This window comes from Periplaneta americana, chromosome 12 (assembly GCF_040183065.1).
Source record: "Periplaneta americana isolate PAMFEO1 chromosome 12, P.americana_PAMFEO1_priV1, whole genome shotgun sequence".
Classification (NCBI taxonomy): Eukaryota; Metazoa; Arthropoda; class Insecta; order Blattodea; family Blattidae; genus Periplaneta; species Periplaneta americana.
Window position 1 is genome coordinate 138,389,256 of NC_091128.1, and position 25,019 is coordinate 138,414,274.

At 34.4% G+C, this 25,019-nt stretch overlaps 2 protein-coding genes across 3 annotated transcripts in view; one reads left to right on the forward strand and one right to left on the reverse strand.

Annotated features, from left to right (window-relative positions):
* The window catches only part of LOC138709980 (polycystin-2-like protein 2), a 42,947-nt gene extending 35,631 nt beyond the window's left edge, over positions 1 to 7,316 (reverse strand). Inside the window, exon 1 of the mRNA XM_069840661.1 lies at positions 6,971 to 7,316. Within this exon, the coding sequence (XP_069696762.1) occupies positions 6,971 to 7,316 (346 nt within the window). The remainder of the gene's footprint in view (positions 1 to 6,970) is intronic.
* A 258-nt stretch (positions 7,317 to 7,574) lies between these two features.
* The window catches only part of Rassf (Ras association family member), a 46,482-nt gene continuing 29,037 nt past the window's right edge, over positions 7,575 to 25,019 (forward strand). For both annotated transcript variants that reach the window (XM_069842130.1, XM_069842131.1), the window contains exons 1-4: positions 7,575 to 7,762; positions 12,952 to 13,046; positions 15,261 to 15,400; positions 19,235 to 19,310. In XM_069842130.1, coding sequence (XP_069698231.1) covers positions 7,723 to 7,762; positions 12,952 to 13,046; positions 15,261 to 15,400; positions 19,235 to 19,310 — 351 coding nt within the window. In that variant the 5' untranslated portion in view covers positions 7,575 to 7,722. The remainder of the gene's footprint in view (positions 7,763 to 12,951; positions 13,047 to 15,260; positions 15,401 to 19,234; positions 19,311 to 25,019) is intronic.

Sequence of the window (25,019 nt, forward strand, 5' to 3'; positions counted from 1 at the left end):
ATATCTTAACTGCCTTACAAGACAAGTTAGCAATTTGGTCTTGGAAAGTGAAAGGGGACAGCTACGAAATGTTCCCAAATACATCTCACTGTGATTCGAAGAACGAAATAAAAGATTCAATTTACAACTATCTGATATTACTCAAGATAAACTCGAAAGTTACTTCCCAGATATGAACACAAAAGCTTATGACTGTATAAGAAACCCATTTTTGTCATCTGAAGTTAGTGGACTTTCCTTAGCAGAAGAAGAAGAATTGGCAGAGATTAAAAATGATAGGAGCTTGAAGTTGAAACACCAAAGAGATGATTTGAACAGATTCTGGATTTCACTTTAAGATTTTCCGCATCTTGCTAAATGGGCTCTTGTGGTTTTGTTACAATTTTCAACCACATATTATTGCGAAGCAGGATTTTCTGTGATGACCAATATCAAAACAGTGAAACATGGCAGTTTAAAAACGCTGGATGAAGAAATGCAAGTGAATTTATCCCATATTCGTCCAAACATAAAATTTGTAAGATTCGCCAAGCACATGTGACCCACTGAAAAACTAAAACCAAGGATGAAAATAAGTGTGATTCTTTTCCTCATCTTAGAACTCTATGTAAATGTTTCTTTCGCCTCATATAATATAAAACAATATTGGAAATATGTGTGTTAATTTTATTCGTTGTATGAAGGGTGTACAAGTAGCCTTTTATTGTGTGGAATACTTTCATTTGAGGAATAAGTTGACGCACTAAAATTTTAGAGTTGGCTAGGGTGTCGTCATATAAAAAAGTTTGGAAAGCACTTCTATAGAGTCTAAACTTTTAATTTTGTTACATTTTTGCTAGATTATGAAATGTCCTTTAAATTATTTATAAAGTCTGGAAAAACATTACAGCCTGATCTATACAGAAAAAAAATACTCGTATTGTTGTATTAACGTTTTTATTTCAGTACAACGCTATACGAGGCGTCAGGGGGCGTTGACGATGACGTTGAACATAGGTTGAACAGGGTCTTGAAAAATGGATAAGGAATTTTAAAAATAACTTTACAGAAATATGCAAAGAATTGTAGTTTTTCCATTCTTTTTGACATTCCGGGACAAATATAACTCAATCCAGGACACAGGACACACCATTAAAATTCAGAACAATCCTGGGAAATCCAGGACGTCTGGCAACCCTAGTTCTATTAGACATGTTTCATATCGTATATCGTCCTCTTACTTTTAAAACCCAGTAAGTCCATTTTTTTGTGACTGTTGAAATCCGTGTAGGTTTATTTTCAAAATGCGTCGGATAATAACACCGCGAAAGTTCATATAGGCCTAATAAAGAACAAATAGGTTTAGCGTACATATCAGTTCTTAGCTAGGGTATAAAAAGAATAAGAAGTTATTTTACTCCCTTGTAGCCCTATAGTTTCCTCAAATGGAGTTACAAGGTTTCAAGAGTTAGCCAAATATTCGCCTTCAATCAGTGGCGATTTCTCTTAAGGAGCACAGGAGCAGTGCACCACCTCTTCAAATAACGCATATTTTTAAATTTATAACAATGAGCTGCAGTAGACTATGTGAGCGACATAATTCTTTATTATAATACCGTGTAAAAATAACACTTCATGGGTGTACTGTTCTTGTTGACGCCTGGGACTTACGTTTACCGCACGACACTTGCAGCACACTGTTCCATTCGAGCATGCGCAGTAGTACTGTTTCGCTGGCAGGCTTTGGAGCATGGTAGGGAACCAGTACAGTGTGCGTAGGAGGGGTTAGGAGCACTTTCAGATGTGTTCTCAAGCTCGTTCCATCATAAATGTTACAATGAATAGTGTGCAAAATCGTTTAAATGTGTAATTTTCTATAAGACCTTTACACGAAAAGATCAAAATAAAGAAGATAGGTAGACCTACACATGAATTAAAATTATAAGTGACTCTTAAGGAATATTTGGAAAGGGGAACAGTGTTTAAGAGCACATCAAACACTATATAGCACGAAGTCCTTCAAGCCATTTTGATGTATGCCATGATGAGATTTCAAAGAAATAAAGAAAGCTGCTGACTTTTTAGCAGTTAAGGCTGATGAAATGACACACGTATCGAGTGCTTGTGAACGTGTGACCTGTGTTATAAAACGCAATATAGCGAAAACAATATTATTTACGGTGTGCTACAATAGAAATTGAACACTTTACTTTGCTATTACTGGACCTACATAGGAAACTGATTAACCACAATTTCTTGACTAACAAAATTATGTAAATCTGTACCTACGTAACATATGTTAATAGTTATGTAGTAGTTAGTACCTATAATAATAATAATAATAATAATAATAATAATAATAATAATAATAATAATAATAATAATATGATAATCATAATCATAATAAATATTTGTGCACCACCAGGATTATTTATCACCACACGCCACTGCCTTCAATAGTAGGCCTATAGGTACGTAGTTGTAAAATGTCTTTAGCATTAGTCGGCATATCGCTAAGCCCTGACGTAAGCATTAACCTTTTTTAATAGGATAGTTTACTGCTTCAAATATATATATGCAAAAATAACTTATAAGTACATATTTGTAGTAGCCTATCCATACGAACTACGTAGTAGGTGGAAGGATAGCAGAAGTTATTATCGCATAATATCAAAGGCTCGCCCAAGGTTGTTAAAACTTTCGGATAGAGTGGAGCTGAAGTATGTTAGGTAACCAAAGGCGTACAGAAAGGTAACAGGCTGACTTACAAACAGGATTATCTCTAATCTAAAATACAATCTGGCTCTAATTACACAAGTTAATTTCTAAGAAGAGTGTACTTGAAGTTAATGGATATTTACACGGAAGATGAAGGTTAGGCCTATTTATTCCACGTCGTTAAACAACAACAAAAACTTTCAAAATGACTATTCGAAAACGAATTTCATTGTTCTTCCTTCCGTAAAATATAATATGGCATCTAATAAAACAGATCTTCGTTATAAAAAATGTTTCTATCGCAGAAATAACTTTTTAAAGCATAAACTCATACCGGTACAGGTTATAACCATTGTCGTAGAATAAATAAATGTGCAAGTCATTGTTTATGTGTCGGTGTATATGTGTGTACAATTATTTGCTGTTTCTTTCAACTGCAGACTTTTCGTACTAGAGGAAATATACTAGTAGGCATACCGGGTGTTTACAAAAGAAATAGACAACTTTAACAAGTTATAGGGCCAGAACTGTTCAAGATATCGAAAATCATCTTACATGGTTTTATAAATAGGCCTACATTCTTGAAGTTTCTTTCAAAGCTTACAAATGTTCGATATGTAGGGTCCACACCTGTGGAGTAACGGTCAGCGCGCCTGGCCGCAAAACCAGGTGGCCCGGGTTCGAATCCCGGTCGGGGCAAGTTACCTGGTTGAGGTTTTTCCGGGGTTTTCCCTCAACACAATATGAGCAAATGCTGGGTAACTTTCGGTGCTGGACCCCGGACTCATTTCACCGGCATTATCACCTTCATTTCATTCAGACGCTAAATAACCTAGATGTTGATACAGCGTCGTAAAATAACCCAATAAAATCGATATGTAGGCCTATTTACACTGTGCGACACATGGTAGGCCTATATATCAAGGAAGTACCGATAGTCGAATTCTTTCCAAACGCGTCAGTTAGAGCGTCCAATAATAGAGTAAGTATTATACTAACTCTATGCTTCTAATAGGCTAAAGTTTGTATGGAGTCATTTTCAGCTGTGTCCATAAAATTTTCCAAACGGTTGATTTCGGAATTTGTAGCTCCAGACTTGCCCTTCTTGTCGATTGGAAAGCAATACGAACACCATTAATTTTTTCATCTGGCACAAGCGTTCTTCGAATACTTTTATCTTTACACAGACATCCCCTTACTCCAAATTACTTGTGCCAATCGTAGATGGGCTGCCTAGTCTGCCATAATTTTTTGAAATGTGTTCTAAAATGGCGCTGCACAATAGTAACAGAATTCGTTTGGTTAATACAAGCACATAAAATGCCTTTTCAACAACAGTGGCAGTTATCTTACCGGAAATGAAAGGTGATGTAATCGATATCATCTTACCGGAAATGAAAGGTGATGTAATCGATATCTTACCGGAAATGTGAGATAATGTAATCGATATAGCCTATATAGATAAAAACTTTCATTGTTGCCCATCAAATGTCTACAAATAGAATGTCTAAATTTAAAGTCCATGAGTGAACATGTTGAAGTCATGTATTTCTTTCGTAATCACAGTGTATTATTAGTACGTACCTGTTAACTTTTTGCAAAGCTTTGTACCCTGCAGTGGCTAAGTGGTCAGACCTTCATCCTGTCACGCAGGCCATCCGGGTTCGAGTCCCGGTGAAAAATCCATAGTGACACTTATGCCTGACAACATCGCAGTTGGGATTTTTCTCGGGGATCTCCCATATCAACCCATGAGACATCATCGCATTCATCATCATACACTATCTCGCTTTCGCGCTTGTGGAATACCCTATTCAGCGACATCAGAGACTGTCGGAATTTAATAATATAAAAAAAATAAACTTATTAAGCATATTCTTAATGCATAGAGTGCAATGCAGTAAACTGGGTATTCTAACTTATTGCAAATGTTTCGAAATTGTTACTGTTTTGTTCCTCTTGATATCTGTACAATCCAGGTATAACCAGTTACTTATTTTTTTTTAGATATTTAGTCATTTTCTTTAATCACTAATATATTAGGCAGTCATTACATTGCATTAGTACTTTTTGTGCCCGTTGTGATCCTATCTTGTCGCGTTTTTGCATTTGTGTTTTTTTGTATTTGTATGTGTAATTTTATTTCTATTTCTTATTTACTTCTTCTCTCTGCATTTGTTTTTTTTGTATATGCTTATTTGTATTCTGGAGCTGTGGTAAAGAAGGCCTGATGGCCTTTGATTCCACCAGATTAAGTAAATAAGTAAATAAGTAAATAAATAAATAAATAAATAAATAAATAAATAAATAAATAAATAAATAAATAAATAAATAAATAAATTTTCCTATATTAGGCATATTCATCATTCCGTCAACATTTATCGATTTCGCCATAATTTCATAGTATTCCCCGAAGGCTGGCTGGCGACGCACGGAGACGAGTGAGGTTGCCTGCTCGAAACCTAAGTGCGCAGCGAACCGTAGTAAACCCGTGTGAGTTTGGGAATGCGTCTAGCTTGAGGATCAATGCAATAGATCTTGAAAGGTCGTAGTGCTTCCTCCTGAAATTTCATTCCAACTTGTACTTCCAGAAGTCTTTTTTTCAGGTGGACAGAGTTCGATCCCCGGCCTAATGATGAAATTTGTGGTGGACAAAGAAGACTTTGTAGAGGATTTTTTCAGAGTATTCCCGTAGAGGATTTTTTCAGAGTATTCCCGTTTTCTTCTTTCCTTCCCCCAACACTCTCCGATGCTGATATAGGATTTAAGGCTTTGGGGCTCGTTTATGAGATATTCGTCTGTAGATGGGATCTGACTCTGTCAAGACTGAGGGTGTAATCTGCCTGTCAGATTTGGATTCACCACTTCCGTCAGACTTCAACACATATAGTGCACTCAAAAGGCTAAAGTAAACCTAAATGAATGGACCCATCCGGAGTCCGGCCTTCGAAAAGTCAGCCAGTCACCAAAGAATATCGGAGACGTCAATCGTTCTCCTTTTGATTTTGCTGAAGATGAATCTGAATTAGTTTCGGGATTTAATGTTGAATATAGAAGAGGTTGTTTCTGATTGAGGTTCTGGCTGATATGTAACTTACATGCATTACCAGGCAGTACACATGTGTCAGAGGAAGAACAATTTGTATGCATCTGAAGTCTGATTAGTGTAATATGTAGCTAATCGGCGATGTATGCAATGGAGGGGGAAAGTAACTGACCACCCTACCTCATTATCTCCTGGCCTATTTCCCTCATAAGTGGTGCTGATGTTGATCGTGATCAGTGAACGTACACCACATAAATATTTCGATTCTTACGCCTCTTGCAGTGCTGATCAGTGAACGCTTACCTTTACTTTGTACCGATCTAACCTGAGCTACATGGTTAAACCAGCGAATAGGGATTATAAAGAATGGACACTTCGCGTCGGTACCTTTGATGTAGCCGGACCGATTTCAATGACCTTCAAGCCAGCTAGAGCGTCAGATTCTGCTTTCTCCCTAGAGTTGGCGCTGACATCACACCAGCTAGCAGTCGACACAGCGGAAATATAACACATATAATTAATACATCTAGGTACATTATGTACTCAAATAAAATAAATTGGATCCATAAAATAATAAATCCTTCATTAACTGTAATGTCTAGACTCTAGAGTTCCTTTATAATGAGAGTTCAGACGTTGACCCCAAAAACAATTAAAATATGTAATGATTTGATAGCGCTGAAAATGGAAAAACAAAACTCTTACGAGAAGTAAAACCATATACCTATATTATATTATTATACAAATATTAAACGAATTCGATACTTAATTTTATAATGTATTATATTATTTTATAATATAATGTATTATATCTGAAATATAAAATATTATTATTACAACTAGTTTGTCACTGAGAAATAAGGAAAAGCTGAATTTATTTGAAGCAAAGCGTTACTGGATTATGCAATAAGGTAGGCGATGTTTGGATCCTGTGCCTTAATTCTATTCATTATTATCTTAGCGTATGCTCGATTACACTACTTCTAGCGCTTGAAAGTGGAACTAGCCGCTGGCGCACAGAGAAACAAAACACAGGAAAATTCGCTCAGTGTCCATTCTTTATAATCCCTATTCGCTGGTTAAACTTTTGCAGTTGATCTAGAACTCGATTTAAACTTCTATAATGTAGAAAGAAGAATTGATTGTATTAACGTGTCTGTAGAAATTTGTGTAATCTGATATTTTTTGACTAATAGTTACTATTTACTGACATACTTCATACTGTACCTTTCAGATAGAGCATAACACCTTTGCTACGTTTTTTAGGTTGTCTTAGGTGAGGATCATCCATATTTGTACGAGTGTCTGTTGTTTTCAGATGAGGATCATCAATATTTGTAGGAGTATCTGTTGTTTTCAGATTTCCTGTTCTTGATCTATGACTTCTATCACCAGACATAGATCTTATGCTTTCTCTATCAACAGAAGGATGTCTGTGATCCGGATAACCTTTCCTGTTACGACGAGGTTCCATGTCATCCCCGAAGCTTTCAATGTCACGATCATCATAGCTGTAAACATTGTGTTGACGTTCACTTGGACGTGGTTTACGAGATGGAAGTTTTTCACTCATGTCTGCAAATCAGAACACTTGATTCATATATTTTATCTGTAGAAATCTACAAAACACGTATGAATTAAGAAAAAATAATATCTTCTGCAATGTAGGCTACAACTATAAAACATTGCTGTCATTTGTTCCTCATAACAAAACGTCGTAGCAACGAAAAGGATTTGAATTTGCCGCTTGAAAACCTGTGGCATGGAGGAATAAATGAAATATATTCCTCCATGCCTTTGGTCCTCTTCGGCCTTCAGCCATCCTCCAGGAGCCAGAACGATAAGACGACGATAGGAAGCTGCAAATGGCAGATGGTTTTCAGTGTAAACATTCCGTTTGCGTTTTTTACTGTCTTACAACTGGATATTCTAGGTGATGTTGACGCGTATGCAGTTACATATTGATATTATTGAAGACAATGTGGAAGTGCCATAAGTGTGGGAAACCAGTTTATTTTGGTAAGGTATCACTATTGAAGAGACGAAGTGTTTGGGGTGTCAACTTGAATCATGGTCTTTTTGAAGTGACATATTTATAAAGTTAATAAAAATATATCTATGTATAGCATATATTGTCAACGTAGGGCATAGATTTTTCTCGTGTTACGGAGAAAATGAAACTAAGAATATTAGAGGAGCGAGATACATTTCAGATTTCATAAAAAAACAGTAAATTAAAACATAACCTGTCTTTACAAATACTGCAACAAAGACTTATTAAAAACCCATAAACTTATTCTTTAAACATAAATATAAAATAACGATTATTTTCAGTGCCTGTACTCTGAAACAAGCTTCTTAGTTGCGAAAAGTGCTATTTTACGACAGTGGCATGAAGATAAAAAAAATTAAGCTTAGGCCAAAAATTTAGAGATTAAATTGGTAAGAAATTTCGTATATAATTTGTTCTAAAATATTTCTGAGAAAGCCAATATTTAGAAAGGGCGTGGCGACGAAAAGGAATGATTTTATGCATCTTTGACGTATGTAGACTAACTTCAGTAAAATAAAACTTTCGGAAGGCCTCTTTATCATATTTTAATTTTTGAATTAGAGGTTACAATAAATTATATTTCCAGTGAATTTGTAGACATATAAAAACGAGGTTAATAATGTGAAAGGGTTAATTAAAATTACATATAGGCCTAATTGGATTGACAGCATAGTCTTACAATAATATTTAGCGAAATGAAAAAGATGACTGCCTTAAAATGTGAAATGATGCTATTGTATCGTTTATTAGCTAATTCTGGGGGAAGACCTCTCCATAGATTTTAGAAGTTCTGAGCATGTATAGCCTAATTATTATAGGCCTATATTAAATTTCCATCATTTAGGCCTATATGCGTAAATTGTTGCGGGCGGACTTCGGTTTTACATGTTTTTAGATTTTTAAAATTTTACATAGTTTTGAATGGTAGCGTAATGTTATATTTGTTGGTTAGTTTAGGTCAAGATAGGTTAGATTAGGTGGTGAATATTACTTATGTCCCAGCCACTATGAGAACTTGATAAAATACCTTGAAAATGCCTTAGATTTATAGTATTGATTATAGAAATTGATGTCGTCACTGGGAGAGCTGTAATCCCACTCAACCCGCCTTAAATACTTATATACGAAAATCGTCGTGCGTAAATGATGAATACGGCCATATTTCGTTAATGTAACAGTGGGTTTCAGTGTTGCCAACATAGTAATAATACTACATATATCTAATCAAACAGCCACCGGCGTGGCTCAGTCGGTTAAGGCGCTTGCCTGCCGGTCTGAAGTTGCGTTCGGGCGCGGGTTCGATCCCCGCTTGGGCTGATTACCTGGTTGGGTTTTTTCCGAGGTTTTCCCCAACTGTAATGTGAATGCAAGGTAATCTATGGCGAATCCTCGGCCTCATCTCGCCAAATATCATCTCGCTATCACCCATCTCATCGACGCTAAATAACCTAGTAGTTGATACAGCGTCGTTAAATAACCAACTAAAATAAAATCTAATCAAACCTAACCTAACCTCACATAATACTATACACCTGCAGTAACATTCTTCATATTTAGTATAATTTCGTTTGCATGTATTGCCGGCCCTGCTGCTGATGTCGGTAGCCATCTAGTGGAAGTGGATCGTAATTCCAGGAAGAAAATATGGCGACTTTCATCCAATTATTGTCTGACCAGAGCTGCGGTATGGATTGTGCCAGCCAATAGCTATCGCTTTCTGCCGGTCAAGCAATACATGAGTTCATGATTCAGCGATTACTTGTTATGCTAGAGTGACTGCCTAATAAATTGTTATACACTTTAAAAGTTACGTACTCACATCACACAAAGAGATGCTGGAACTGCCTTTCTCCATTTTCCACACATTTCTGGCATCTGCTTTGGAAACTATTAAATATTTCCTCAAAAAAAAAAATGGGCCTATTATTTATTCATTTCAAATATAACAATACGAATAGCAGTTTATCCTTGTTCTTTTTTTTTTTTTTTTAAATTGCAGACAGTTGTAATGCCAATCTCGTATTATGATGCAACATGTGACAATTTCTCTTTTCCTAAGCCGCTCAATTATTTGCATATTTTTTCGATACTTATTACAACATGTTTTCTTCTGACAGCCGTGGAAGATATTTTGCATCAGTGGCGGCCAGTGAGGCATTCTGGTGGTGGTGCTAAAAATTAAAAAAGGTTGTACCCTAGTGAAATTGATAATCGCAGCTCACGTTTACATTATGTTATATAAAACACATTAATTAAACCAGCTATTTTACCAGGTGTACAGTTAATAATGCATCTAGTAACAGTTACAATAACATTTCCGAAACTAATAACGAAATTTACAGATACAGATAATGCAAAACGTTCACAGTATTGTTAGTCAAATACAAATAACTTATATAACTAGTAAAATTACCGGCAAAAACACACGAGATAAACAGTGATATAGACGTACACGTTTGCACTTTATTTAACAGGCCGATGAATCCAAGGCAGAAGCCTGAATAACACATGTTCATGTCCAGCACAGATATCATGTATCGTTAACAAAAGCATCAGTACTATAGCAACAGTGTAGCGATATTTAGTTGCCCCAAAATAAAATAAATATTACACAACATTAACAAACAGTTTTACATAATATGAAAAAATATTATCTTTCTAAAAAGAACCATGACTATCTCTGCGTTCAATATAGTTAAATGGATAATAATTTATACATTCAAATCCAAGTTATATGCATTAGTTTTGAATTGGCAACATTACATTAACATTTGGCGCGGAACTTTAACTCGTGTTTTCGTACAAGTCTGCAGTTGATGATTCCCTTCCTAACGTCTCCAACAACCCTGCCATCTAGCGAAATTTCTGCATTACTGTGCTCTAATGGGCAGAATGTTGACTACTGAGTCAAATTGAATTCGGCTCAAAGTCTGCCATAAGAAACGCATATAAACTAGAATCTGTAGCCTTTTGTACAGTGTTATATGGACGTAGGCAGTGCCACACCAAAGTGGCTCCAACGTTCAGAAAAACGCTGCAAGAGTGCGTGCGGATCTGTGCGCACGCTCATTCAAATGAAATACGAATAAAATGTGTAGAAATAAACTATTACAACTGCTTTCTAGGATATTATTTCTTGTTTCTTTCATTGGTGGTGCCATGGCACACTGGCACTACCCCAAAAGCCGCCCCTGTTTTGCATAGATATAATATAGAACAGCCACTGAAACAGTAGGACAATAATGAATGGTGCACGGATTTGGAGTTGTGTTGAATTTCTTGGGAACATTTTTCCGAGAGCAGGTTGTGACTATTTTAGTTGGGAAAAACACTCCCTCCCATAAGTAACTGTTTATATTGCCAACAACAGCAGCAGCATTCCTACTACATACTTTGTAATCGTAAAGGCTTGTAATAACCCTCTATAGAAAAAAAAATACTTACAGCACTAAGATAATGTACAGTTCTTCGTATTTTTTTCTGCAGCAAAGAAAAAAAAATGAGGAAGACAGTAGGATAATCCCCCGATCGATTAATAGGGTGACAGATAATCGGAGTGCTACCACAGTCTACTATATACAGTCACGAAGCTTGAGTTTTGAGGGTGCTAGAAACAATAGACTGTGGCGGTTCTATTTTGCATTGCCTGTAATGAGGCGATATTAGCGATCCTAGTGGTGAGCAACTATCTAATGTTTGTATATGTTCTGGTATTGAACTTCGCGACTATATATACTAGACTGTGGTGCTACTATAGTCACATTTGATCTATAACAGTAAAAGGCATTTACTTGAGCAAAATCCGTTTTCTGATAAATGCTCTTTATGTCGTGGATTTACACTAAAGGTATGCCAGCAGGCGGTCTTCTTATTGTGTTATCATTGCTAAAGGAATGTACGTCTTCAATGTATATTATAATTTATTTCTTATAGGATTATACTTTCCCATCTGTGCTGGGGATTATCTTAAGGAAATTTTGCTCTAATAAATTTCACTTTGTTGATTGATTTTTAGATTTGTTTGCAGAATTTCTGTACTCTGCCATCATAAACAAAATTTTGGCTGTAGCTATAATTGGGTTTTAATAGTAAATGGATGTGATACCGATACATGAAAGAGGTACCATATTTATATGACATTAGCAATTACCTTGTAAAAGAGGATGTTCTTTGATAAATAGTAACGTCATATTTGGTGATAAAAGTCCGGCTGTTTTTGTATTGTGAATTCCATTTTTATAAAGCCGAGTGTTGATCAGTTATAAAGTATTTATTTTGGAAAGTGTTGTTTGGCAAGGAAATTTGTATATGGTGTCTATATTGAGGAATCATTGTTCTTTGTACACCACCATAAAACATTGAGTTACTGAATTTATGGACGAAGAATGGAAATCGAAAATATGCGTCATGTTGCAAGATATGTTTCTGTGATCACTCCAGAAAATATCGATGAGTTTGGATGATCAATAATTTTCACTCACATATATTAGACTTTCAGAATTTCTTATGAATGTGTCTTTTCCATCATATTACATCATGATTTGGGGATGAGAAAGTTATCTGCTAAATATAGCCATAACTCTGATCAGAAATTATTCAGAGTGGCAAAGTTGCTTTGCCACCATTTTGAAAATTATTCTTGTTGTACCTTTTTGGATCATATTGTAACTATGGATGAAACATGGATTCAGCATTGCGATCCATAAAACAAGAACATTTGATGAAGTTGCTTTGAATTGATTGACCATCTCCCATACTTGATAGATTCAGCTCCCTTAGTCTATCAGCTCTATCCGAAGTTTAAAAAGAAATATAGGAAAAAAAAGAAGTATTCATTGAATGAAGCATCCATATGTACTGTAGAAGAATGGCTAGCAGACTTAGACAACAGTTTTTTTTAAGGCTTAGAATTTGCTTAATGGCCGTTGTGCTATGTGTATAGAGTTAAAAGACGAAGTTAAATAAATAAAATATTTTATTAGCATGTAGCAAATTTTTCCATGAATTTTTTTTAGGAGTTTACGATAATTAGGTGATCTTAATTTGTTTTTCACTAAATCAAAAGACACAGTAAGCAACTTTACTGAAAAATTAAAAAAAAATTGGCTGCTTTTTAAACACTTGTCATTTCAGTTTGTCTTCAATACTGTTACAGCTGAACGGAAGCAATCACTGGGTTATGACTGGCACCCAGAATGTCTAAGATGTGAGGAATGTGGAAAACGTTTGAATCCTGGTCAGCATGCTGAGGTAAGAATGCAGAAATTTATGTTATAGTATTTTCCACTAAGTGCTCGCAAATATTTTATTAACGTCCTTTCATTATTAGTATTAGTATTTATTTATTTAACCTGGTAGAGATAAGGCCGTCAGGCCTTGTCTGCCCCTCTACCAGGGGATTACAACTATAACATGAACAATAAAATTACAATTAATATTAAATTTACAATTACAATAAAAATTAAAGTACGACAAGAATACCTGATTAATGAAAGCTAGACATTTTATCATAGAAGTTAAGAACAAAGAATATTTTTGTACTTACTGAATTACAAATTAATCTACAATAACAAAATTCTATAGTGATGAAATTACCGGATATTTAAATATTTTGTGATAGATTAAGAGAACTATTTACAAGAAACCATATCTGACCAAGTCTCAATTACTGACCAAGTGCCTAGTAAGTTTGCGTTTCATGTGCTTCAATTCATATCACTTCAGCACCAAATTCAGTGAACCTGTGTGCGATCCCCAATAGGGAAGTGAAAATTTGTTTCCTCCTATAGGAAATGAGTTTTGTTTTAATTTTGTCTATAGTATCATAAGTAGGGAGCGGATTTTTATGTACTAAAAATTTAAATATATTTATTTTTTATGTGCTAAAATGTACGAAAATATTTTCTAAAAATAAAAAAATAAAATATTTTTTTTAATGTGACAAAAATACCTTACTTAGCTTGGAAAAAGAAAATGTTACTAGGTACTCACCAACCACACTTGAGTGCTAGTAGTTGGCCGAGAATTGCAGTGAACAACAAAGGTCATCTCCAAATTCTCCATCACAAATGCATGCCAATTATCTCTGAACAATGGCTTATACTGTGAAAATGATCTTTCCACATCACAGGATGTCAGACATGCATATTTAAAGAGAGAAATGTCACAAACACAAACATCGTCAATTTCACCTACAGGCACATCCTCCAATACTTGAGCAACTTTACACATTTTTTTATATCCACTGTTTTTCCCAAACACATTCTGGAATTTGTCCCTTAGTAATTGTGCTTCTGAACCTGGTAGCGAGTCTAGTTTAATTTCCACGGCAGGCACGCACCTCCCTGTTTCAGACAACAGGTTTTTGGATGTTTCGAGCTTTTTATGATGTCATACAAAAAACTTCGATTTGCTAGTAGTAAATCCAAATCGTTTTTTAAACAACCATCTTTCAGTATATCTTGAAGGATATTGATTGACGAAGCCCGATAACAGGGAATCAGAAGAAGATATATTGCCTTACTTGATAGACATGAGCGAGAGGCGAGAGATTTGTTTAAATTAAATAATGTTCATACCCGAGCTCTTATCTGTTGTGTTTTACAAAGTATGGAATGAAATCATCTTCAGCAACAATAAACATTCCAAATTATGTGTTGCAAGATCTCTCCTCCTTGTCCATGTTAATTTATTCTCTAATAATAACACTGATATGATGCCTAGCAGTTCTCAGAACTTGAGGCGATACTATTACAAAAATGGATCACGGAAACACCATACAGCGTTTAGAAACATGAAACAACCAAGAATTCTTAAAAAATGATAACGTACTTCTGAGTGATATAATTGATTTAGTTTTAAAATATTTAAAATTTCTTGTACAAAAATTATTTAAGTAAAAAAACTCCAAGATTTATGTGTTTATAATAGATGTCCTGAAAATATGTATTTACATAATTTTTTTGTGAAAATATATGTTTTTATGTGAAATAAAATTCTGGTTTTAAACTTGAATTTTATGTTCGGAATTTTTAACTTTGTTAATTGTGTTTTACCATACGCAAAAAGAATATTTAATTACATAGGAATCCGCTCCTTAATCATAAGCAATGGCCTTGCACTATGTTAACCATAGGATCATGGAGTCCTGTTAGTTGTGAATGTCCGTTGTTGATTCAAAATTCTCGTAAGAAGGGAGGACAGAAAGAGCAAAGGTGCCCAATCCTTAATTTTGTAGATAATTATGATGAAATTATTATTATTATTATTATTATTATTATTATTATTATTATTATTATTATTATTATTCCTTTCTGAGGTAGTTTGGTGTTACTATAACAATACTGTGTGGAGTTTACATTTTAATTTCAGGCTGTAATTTCTTTCTGTATAGCCTGAGAAAATATTGAAGAAAATAACACTGAATTATTTCTTCAATAATATTGCCTTAATTCATATTTTCAGCATAAAGGAGTTCCTTACTGTCATGTTCCATGTTATGGGGCCTTGTTTGGGCCTCAGTTATTTGGCCATGGAACGAGAGTTGAATCTCATACAAGTTTCGGAAAAGTGGAAAATAGATCTGGAGGGCCAAATATGCCACGGTATGTGTTAATTTTCTTTTTATGAAGAACTGTAAAAGAAAGGTGGATTCTCATCTTGATTAAAGTACTTGGGAGGTACAGAGGTAGTGTTCTCATTCTTTCATAACTTTTGACACTGATATGTTAATGGTCAATGGTATTCTCTGGCTATTTCACCTCCTGGGAAAGAATCTATGATTCTTATTTGCATTGCTTTTTTTCTGGAAAAAAGTTTATCGAACTCTATCACTCGGTCACATTATACAAGAAAAACGTAGGTTTAAAAATATTAAGCCTATATACCTTATATTACAATAAGTTCCAAACGGAGATCATCGATTTTAAACATAACTGAAATTTTGTGATTTCGAGCTATAGTTTCAGGATCAATAACTGAAGATGAAAGCACTACATTGCATGAGTTACTTTTGCACCAACAATAAAGGCTGGTTCACAATAAACCGGAAACGAGAATCGGAACGAAAACGGTAAAATTGTTAAAATGTGTACATTTAAATGTGAGCATTCACAATTAAAGAAAAGTTTGCCAGAGCCCGGGATCAGGAACAGAGAGTTGGCCAAGTTTCAACTTTGGCGTTCACGTTTCCGATCACAGCCCACTAGATTCATTCTATTGCCATCTAAAAGCTATTTTGTCGTCGTGTATTTTGTAGCAAGAAGACCGTGACATAACCTATGCATTATTTTGTTCTGTGCTGTGCATCATGGAGCAAGTTTTTGTTCTGTGCTGTGCATCATGGAGCAAGTTTTATTTGATGAGATTCTAATATTGAGTGTTGAGGAAAATCCTCGCGTTTACGATAAGCGGCGTGCCTCATATAAAGATAATGACGTGTCTTTCAATAGCTGCATCTTTCAACACCGATCGGAAGCGAATCATATTTTATTACTGTATTGGTTGTATTACACACTACATATTCATGCTTCAATTCAATAACTATTGTTGTGTTCATTTTTGTTCTATTACAAATGTTTCTTCTCTAATTATTTTACATTATGGTAGACTTAAAATAGGTTGTGATAATAAAGATGCATGGGCATATTTATAGTACCGTACCTAATGAAATGTTTCAGTTGAAATTTCGAAGTTGGTTAACCTGTGTTTATGTTTGCTGCCTTGTATTCATGAGAGAACGCCATTGGTCAATTATACACAAATAACATGAGAATGCGTAATATCGACTTTACATATCGTTATTAACATACATATGGATATGCATAGTCGTCTATGTTCTCGGTTTATTGTGAATAAAAAATTTTTATATTCACCTCCTCTGCTTCTCGTTTTCATTCTGGTTCTCATTCCCGGTTTATTGTGAACCAGCCTTAATAATGAGAAAATATAAACTCTTGGACTCAGCAGTGGCGGCTAAGTTTAATTTTCAATTTCGCTTATAAAATATATCTCGTTGGAATTTATAATGGCAAAAAGTTTACCGGAACGCGTTCCGGCTGAAAAAAAGCGCTGCTTATTTGAGAGTAGATTGAATGGGTCCTGGAACCATTCTGGAAATAATGGTAGAAATTTCTTATTGTTTAGAGTCAAGAACTCATCTTTTTCAATTTAAAGCCAGTTCCTCTAATTTACCTCGTCTCTATGTCAACAATAAAATTACTGTATATTCCCACTTAATTTATTTCCATTATATTATTACACTGAATTGCAGAATGTGAATTCATATATGTTTCTTAGTAGGACTAAATTTTTTAATGACATTTGGTTACATTTCGTATTTTCCTTGAAGAGTTGAAGTTAGTATCGAAAGTAATTATTGTAAACAGTCTAATATTATATTTTGTATCAGTAAAGTTATTGTGAAAATAATATTGTAGATTGCTATGTTATGTGTGGTTGAAGTGCATGCTTAAATTTGTACAAATGTTGTTAGTTGTATAGATTTTTTTTCATCATTGCAACTTTTGTCTGGAAAAACAGATTTGAGAGAATGTTCATACAGCTCTTTATTGTACTAGGTCGGCTGAAAAGATTTTTCCTTTAGAACTGTTTATCATTTTAGAACAACTTCCTTGCATAAATAATGTAATACATTTATATTTTGATATGCATTAAAAGAATATTTGTCTAATACTGTATTTAAAAGGCATGTTGGTCCGACAAGTTAACATGTAAATGAAAATAAGTATCATAAATCCTTCAATAACTATCTATTTTTAACCTACTGAGTAGTACAAGAAATTACATTAGGTTATACACATAAAACATATGACTAGCGCTTTTGCCAATAGGATGGCATCTTCAGTCTAGTGATGCTTTTTACATAAAGATATAGATGAAATGCAACATAATAAAAAGTGATAAAGTACATGACGTGAGAAAAGTTACAATATTAAAATAACTGCACAAACAGAAGGCAAAGTAAAATAATTACTTGAAAACAGGCGAGGTGGTTGTAGTAATTCAACCTCTATGAAGTCTAGATTCTGTAATTTAATATCTAGACTTCATAGAGGTTGAATTACTACAACCACCTCGTTTGTTTTCAAGTAATTATTTCACTTTATCTTCTGTTTGTGCAGTTATTTTAATATTGTAACTTTTCTCACGTCATGTATTTTATCACTTTTTATTATGTTGCATTTCATCTATGTAAAAAGCATCATAATATGCTAACTAGACCTGAAGATGCCATCAGCGAATAGAGATTATAAAGAATGGACACTCCGCGTCGGTACCTTTGATGTAGACGGACTGATTTCAATGACCATCAAGCCACCTAAGCGTGAGATTCTGCTTTCTCCCTAGAGTTGGCACTGACATCACACCAGCTAGCAGTCCACACAGTGGAAATATAACACATATAATTAATACATCTAGGTACATTATGTACTCAAAATAAATTGGATCCATAAAATAATAAATACGTCATTAACTTTATAATGAAAGTTGAGACGTTGACCCCAACAACAATTAAAATATGTAATGATTTCATAGCACTGAAAATGGAAAAAAAAAACTCTTACGAGAAGTAAAACCATATATCTATATTATATTATATACAAATATTAAACGAATTCGATATTTAATTTTATAATGTATTATATTAGTTGATAATATAATGTATTATATCTGAAATATAAAATATTATTATTACAACTAGTTTGTCACTGAGAAATAAGGAAAAGCTGTTAACTTGAATAGATTTGAAGCAAAGCGTTACTGGATTATGCAATAAGGTAGGCGATGTTTGGATCTCAACTCTATTCTCAATTATTGTCTTAGCGTATGCTCGATTACACTACCTCTAGCGCTAGAAAGTGGAACTGACTGCTGGAGCACAGAGAAACAAAACACAGGAAAATTCGCTCAGTGTCCATTCTTTATAATCTCTATTCGCTGATGCCATCCTATTGGTGAAAGTGCTAGTCATATGTTTTATGTGTATAACCTAATGTAATTTCTTGTACTACTCATTAGGTTAAAAATATACAGTTATTGAAGGATTTATGATAATTATTTTCATCTAATATTGTATTATTTAGTTAGGACTAGGTTTTACATAGGCTATTTTTCTTGGAGTAGTTGTCTGAAAAGTGAAAAACTTTGTAATGAAAATAATCCATACAGCTGAGTTCCTTATAGTACCGGTAGTTTAATCTGTAAATTTATTTACCATGGTAGAACTGTTTCTTTTATGTAAGTAATGTAATATTTCATGTTTGATATAAAAAGTAAGTGATTTGGATACATATTACATATTGTAGTAAGACCTGTATTTTATTTTCTTTGCTTCACATGTGTTATTTCTTTTCCTTGCTTCACATGTGCTAGTTCTTTAGAGTATTAGCTCTTTCTAAAGTAATGTTTTGTTGTAGGTCTCACTTGGAATCAAAACTGAAAGTTTTCAATCAGTTTTATGATGGTAAGAGTGGAGAGATCAGGAGTAGAGAGGTATGCTGTTTCCTATAGCAATAAGTTTTATAGATTAATAGTAATTCATTTCCTCATATGTTTATTGCTTGCTTTTTTATACTGCTTGCTTACCACTCTGACCTTAGATTCTTTATACTGGTAATGGATGGATTATTCTCACTTATAAACTGAATCTTTTAAAGCAGCTTTTCTCAAACTATGGTCCGCGGACCACCTGTGGTCCTCGAGCTCTGCCCTTGTGGTCCTTCAAAAAAGACATAAGAAAAAAATAAAATTCAAATGAATTGCATATCACATTATAGCTAAAAATCTCAGCGTTTGAAAATGACACATGGCAATCGCCTTTCACTTTTTCTTAGAGTACTGATATTTTATGAAATTTCTTACCTTATCCGTCTACTCACTTCCCAATCTACTTTCAGCAACAAAAGAGGGATTTAAAGCACTGTGAATGTGGCGTTTCTCGCCATCTTCTCCTGCATATCTGGGGCCTTTAACCCAGCCAGGGACCACCGGAATTCATAACAGATGACCAAAGTACCGAACCTTTTCATGTATTGATGACTTTATTAATAGTTTTGCCGACACCGAATGTGCACACTGAAATGTGCACGTACTGTAGCTTACGTCATACACCAATAATGGAACGTACCAAATTGCATCTTTACTTATTGAAAATCGGGCATATTTCTGCATTAATTTTTTCAGATGGCGATATAAGAAATTTTAGACTGCGCCTATTTTAAAATCTGACAGGTTTACTTTTTACACTTGCTTGTTTCATCTCTAAGTGCCGTTTCAATTTTGCGGGTTTCATACACCCGTTTAAAGCACTTCGTAACAAACAACTCACCGAGGTTTTGGTTCACTCTCATTGCCACACCAAGTAAATCCAAGTTCCAAAATAACTCTTGTCATATTTACGAAAGAATTTTTTCTTTAGTAGCTACCACTAGGATTAGATATTTCTTTAATGACATAATTAATATATTTCTTCACACACAGCTTCAGATATTAACACTGCCTAAATGAAGCGTATCTTCATGTTTCTTTCTTTTCAAAGATCTGGATCGAAGCCAATTTTCCATTATTTATAATGGGCACTATTTAACAGAGACAACTACTAGTGTAAGAAGGATTTCAAACAACTAACTGCTAAGAGGCAAGCGATGAATCAACAAAGCACAGAATTTGTTATAAGTTACTTGTGATTGGCTACAAAAAATATGATTAGAAAAGTATTATAATTAATTAATTCTATTTTAAAATATAAGTATACTGGTATTAAAATATGCTACAAAAATGATAAATTTCCTTTCGAAGGGAACAAGAGTAAGGTGGTCCGCAGAACTGTTCTGACTTAAAAAAGTGGTCCCCACTTAAAAAAAGTTTGAGAAACGCTGTTTTAAAGCATTTAGAGTGATTGAAATTTGAAATGATATCGAGTCTAGTATTGTTATTGTCTCTGAAACATGTAAACTGTTAAGAGAATTTTATTCATTGATATGCTTTAGTTATTTACCGTAATTTCTAAACTTTCATAACTGTTGCCTCTGTAGTAACGAATTCAATATCAAACCCTGACATAAGAAATATTTTGTTCAAAACTGATTCTGGAAGAGTTCCAGAATGTCAGCCTGAGTTCTAGATATTAGTACAGATTTTAAAAAGGGAAGGATGATAGGCTATATGTTTTCACAAGAAGTAATTCGGAAAGTCATAGTGTTTCTTCTTGTGAGTCACGCATTTTCTCCTATGTTAGTATTTCTTACTTCAGCTTTCAATTTCCACAACACTTGTATCATTCATAGTGATGATCTTTTTTGTAGATTTTTAACCACTGCAGCCTTTTTCAACCCTTTTTTTTTTGTACTTCGTTTTCTAATTTGTTTGCCAGAGATTGTTGTAATATTATGAGTAGGGAACAGATTTCTAGTTCCATACCTATTTTCTTTGCTATGTCCTAGAAGTATGTGTCACGGTATGCTTACCTTTTTAATATTGTTATCCGACAAAATGAAAACTTAGCTATCCTTCCTCTATATGTATTTGGTAAGATCGTTTCCAGTGTATCTAACTGTAGCTATTTTGGTGCTCATGTGTCGATCATTTCCACCTCCTACTTGAATGTTCGAGGGGAGGGGGATCGGCGTAGTGATCGCGGTTGGAAGGAGAAAGTCAGTTGGGGATTGGCCGTGAGATGGATGATTAAGAAACCAGAATCAGCTCAGTTGGAGGGATCAACCAACCTAAATTTTGGCATTGGGATGTGATAAGTATACACCGGGAACTTGAGATTATGGTTGTGAGATGGGATATGAGAGGGTCAGTAGATTCTTTTAAAGATACGTAAAAAGGAAATTGCTGTTGAATGAAAGGCTTTGGTCAGTTGCTTGTTTTTTTTTTTTCTGAAGGTTTGCTGTTATTCTATGTTAAGAGAGATTATAGTGTAGGGAGATGTTCTTGTGACTTATTCTTGGAAGTTTCTTGTTAATTCCTTTTTAAGAGAGTGATCATGATTAAAGAGCATATTCTTGTTATTGAGTGTTGAAGGTTTCCTGCTAATTTTTTAAAGAGATAATTATAATAAAGGGAAGTATTGTAATTTTTGGAATATTTTTCCTTTTCTGAATTCATTCTAGTTTTTTTTTCCTAAGTTTCTGACTTAAATACTGGTGTAGTGAGGCATTGTTACATATGTTATTAAGATATCTCTACATTTCATGTACACAGGATCCCCCTATTAAAATCCTGTAGTACGTAAAATGCCTAAATGAACCACCAAGTCCTATAAATGTCTAAAAACACCTTTTTGGTATTTTGTGTATATTTAAAATAAAAATGGAAAAATGCACAAAAACTATAAAAATGCTATTTAAAATGTATAAAAAAGATCTCTTACAGATAATCACTGCTTTGGCAAGTTCGTTCCATATTGGTCTTAGAAGAGAAGGGAAGAAAATTTTCCTGAAACCGAAGTTTGTTTGGAAAAGTCCATCCTAGCATAAAAGGGGTGGTATGCGAGAACATACAAATTAGTTTTTGCATCAGTGCACCCATGTTATGTGACATGAAACTGATCAATCAATAATCAGTCTCTTTCACTGATAGAATTTGAGTCTTAGTTCAGTAGCACTCATTGTCAGCATCAGTTCTTTGTACATAAATTCCATCTAAGATGGAATAATTTACTAAAATTAAAATTACTGGTAATATTTGTTAATTTTATATAAACTCCTAAAAGTCCTAAATGGATTTTATTAAGTCCTAAATCTCTCTTTTTTTTTTTTATCACCTAGAAATCTGTTCCCTAATGAGTCATGTCTGCAAAGCAGGGAAATAATAACAACCTCTAAATATATTTAGATATAAACTGACGTTAATATTGATAGTTTAGTAGGTAGGTACCAATCAGTACAATAATTCTGTTCTGGTGATCCTGTGATCTTTGGTGTAACTGTAAGCACGTATAATTGTAAAGAATTCCTCTTTTTTTTTTTTTTTTTTTTTTTGCAGCTGGCATAGCAAGATAATAAGTTAAATGTTCTGCTGTATCTGTTGACAGGTACAAATAAATTAAAACTAAGAAACATGCATATTTTTAAACATTATTTTACTCAATATTGTGATCTAACTCATACTTGTATTATAATAAAATTAAATAGATCATTTTATATTGTTTAATATAAATCATTCCATCAATGAATCCTGGCTTTACACCTCAAACAATTACGTTATAATTAGTCGTGACCAAATCTCCCATACTTTTGTGATCAGAAGTTGGCCACTTTACTAAGCAGGTAAGCACAATAAGCCTCAGGTTGCTGTGCAAGTCTTTGGGCTCTCCTCAAAAGAGAAAAAAAAGGAGGGGGAATCAGTGCCACATCAGACAAACAGAGCCTCAGTGTGAATAAAACATCTGTGGCCTGTTGAACATTATCAGACCAATTGTTAGACACACAATTAATAACAACATACAAGGATTTTACTAGAATACATGACAATTCTAAATGATTGGTACAAAACTAAATCATTTCTGTGACTGATGTAATGAATTTATTTCACAATTGCAAATGTAACATGAAAGATTTTCTGTTCAAATTGCTATGGACATTAATAGATGTTAGATGTGGGAGCCATTTGTGACACAGAAAATGTCTACACAATATTTCATTTCTTTCCACACCTGTGTAAGCATAACCTGATCAATTGAATTAATCTGGTTGCCTATCCTTTTCCTTAAGGGGACACGCTACTGAGTTTTCGTCAATTTTGGTCAATGTTAAAAGTTAATTTTTTTTTACTGATGAACTGTATTGACTAGGAACAAACCCATGCACCATTCCATTGTAGGTAGTCTTGGCATCATTTTAAAAGTTTAAGAAACAAATTATCTTTATATTAGACCCAGATATTTGTTTACTAAAATTATAAACACTTTTTTATATTTCATTTTTTTCCGAGTACATTTTTCAACATAAAATTTTGAAAATAATTGTGCACATGTAACTCATCAACATCTATTCGATTTTAAAATTTCAAAAACTTACAATCAAAATTGTGGAGATTAGAAATCTCAGTAGCGTGTCCCCTTAACTACTGTAAGTCCTGTGGAAATGGGGGTACAAACACCTTTATCTTCATCATCTCCTCCTCCCAAAAATCACAAGTTATTAGGTTGGGTGATCTGAGGGGCCACAATATCATTGGCATATCATCCAACCCAGCATGGCCAATCCGTCATTCTGGAAAATGTTGGTTGAGGTAATTGCACCGTCTTGGTGCAAAATGAAGTTGGGTACCTTCTGTGGTTCCATAGGTCACCCGACCTAACACCTTATGATTTTTTATTTTGGGGTATGTGAAGGACAAGGTGTTCATACCACTCATATCCACAAGACTTAAGGCTTACAGCAGTTAAGGCAACACAATTGTCTCAATTGATCAGGCTATGCTGTCACGGGTGTGGCAAGTAATGGAGTATAGTAGAGTCACCTGCCATGTTACAAATGGCGCTCACATGAACATCTGTGACTGTCCATGGAAACTTGGAGATGTAACCTTTCATGTTATATTTTTTTGTATTCGTAAAATAAATTCATTACATCTCTCACTTACTTGCTTACTGGCTTTGAAGGAACCCGGAGGTTCATTGCTGCCCTCACATAAGCCTGCCATTGGTCCCTATCCTGAGCAAGATTAATCCATTCTCTATCATCATATCCCACCTCCCTCAAATCCATTTTAATATTATCTTCCCATCTACGTCTCGGCCTCCCTAAAAGTCTTTTTCCCTCCGGCCTCCCAACTAACACACTATATGCATTTCTGGATTCGCCCATACGTGCTACATGCCCTGCCTATCTCAAACGTCTGGATTTAATGTTCCTAATTATGTCAGGTGAAGAATACAATGCGTGCAGTTCTGCGTTGTGTAACTTTCTCCATTCTCCTGTAACTTCATCCCTCTTAGCCCCAAATATTGTCCTAAGCACCTTATTTTCAAACACCCTTAACCTATGCTCCTCTCTCAAAGTGAGAGTCCAAGTTTCACAACCATAAAGAACAACTGGTAATATAACTGTTTTATAAATTCTAACTTTCAGATTTTTTGACAGCAGACTGGATGATAAAAGCTTCTCAACCGAATAATAACACGCATTTCCCATATTTACTCTGTGTTTAATTTCCTCCTGAGTATCATTTATATTTGTTACTGTTGCTCCC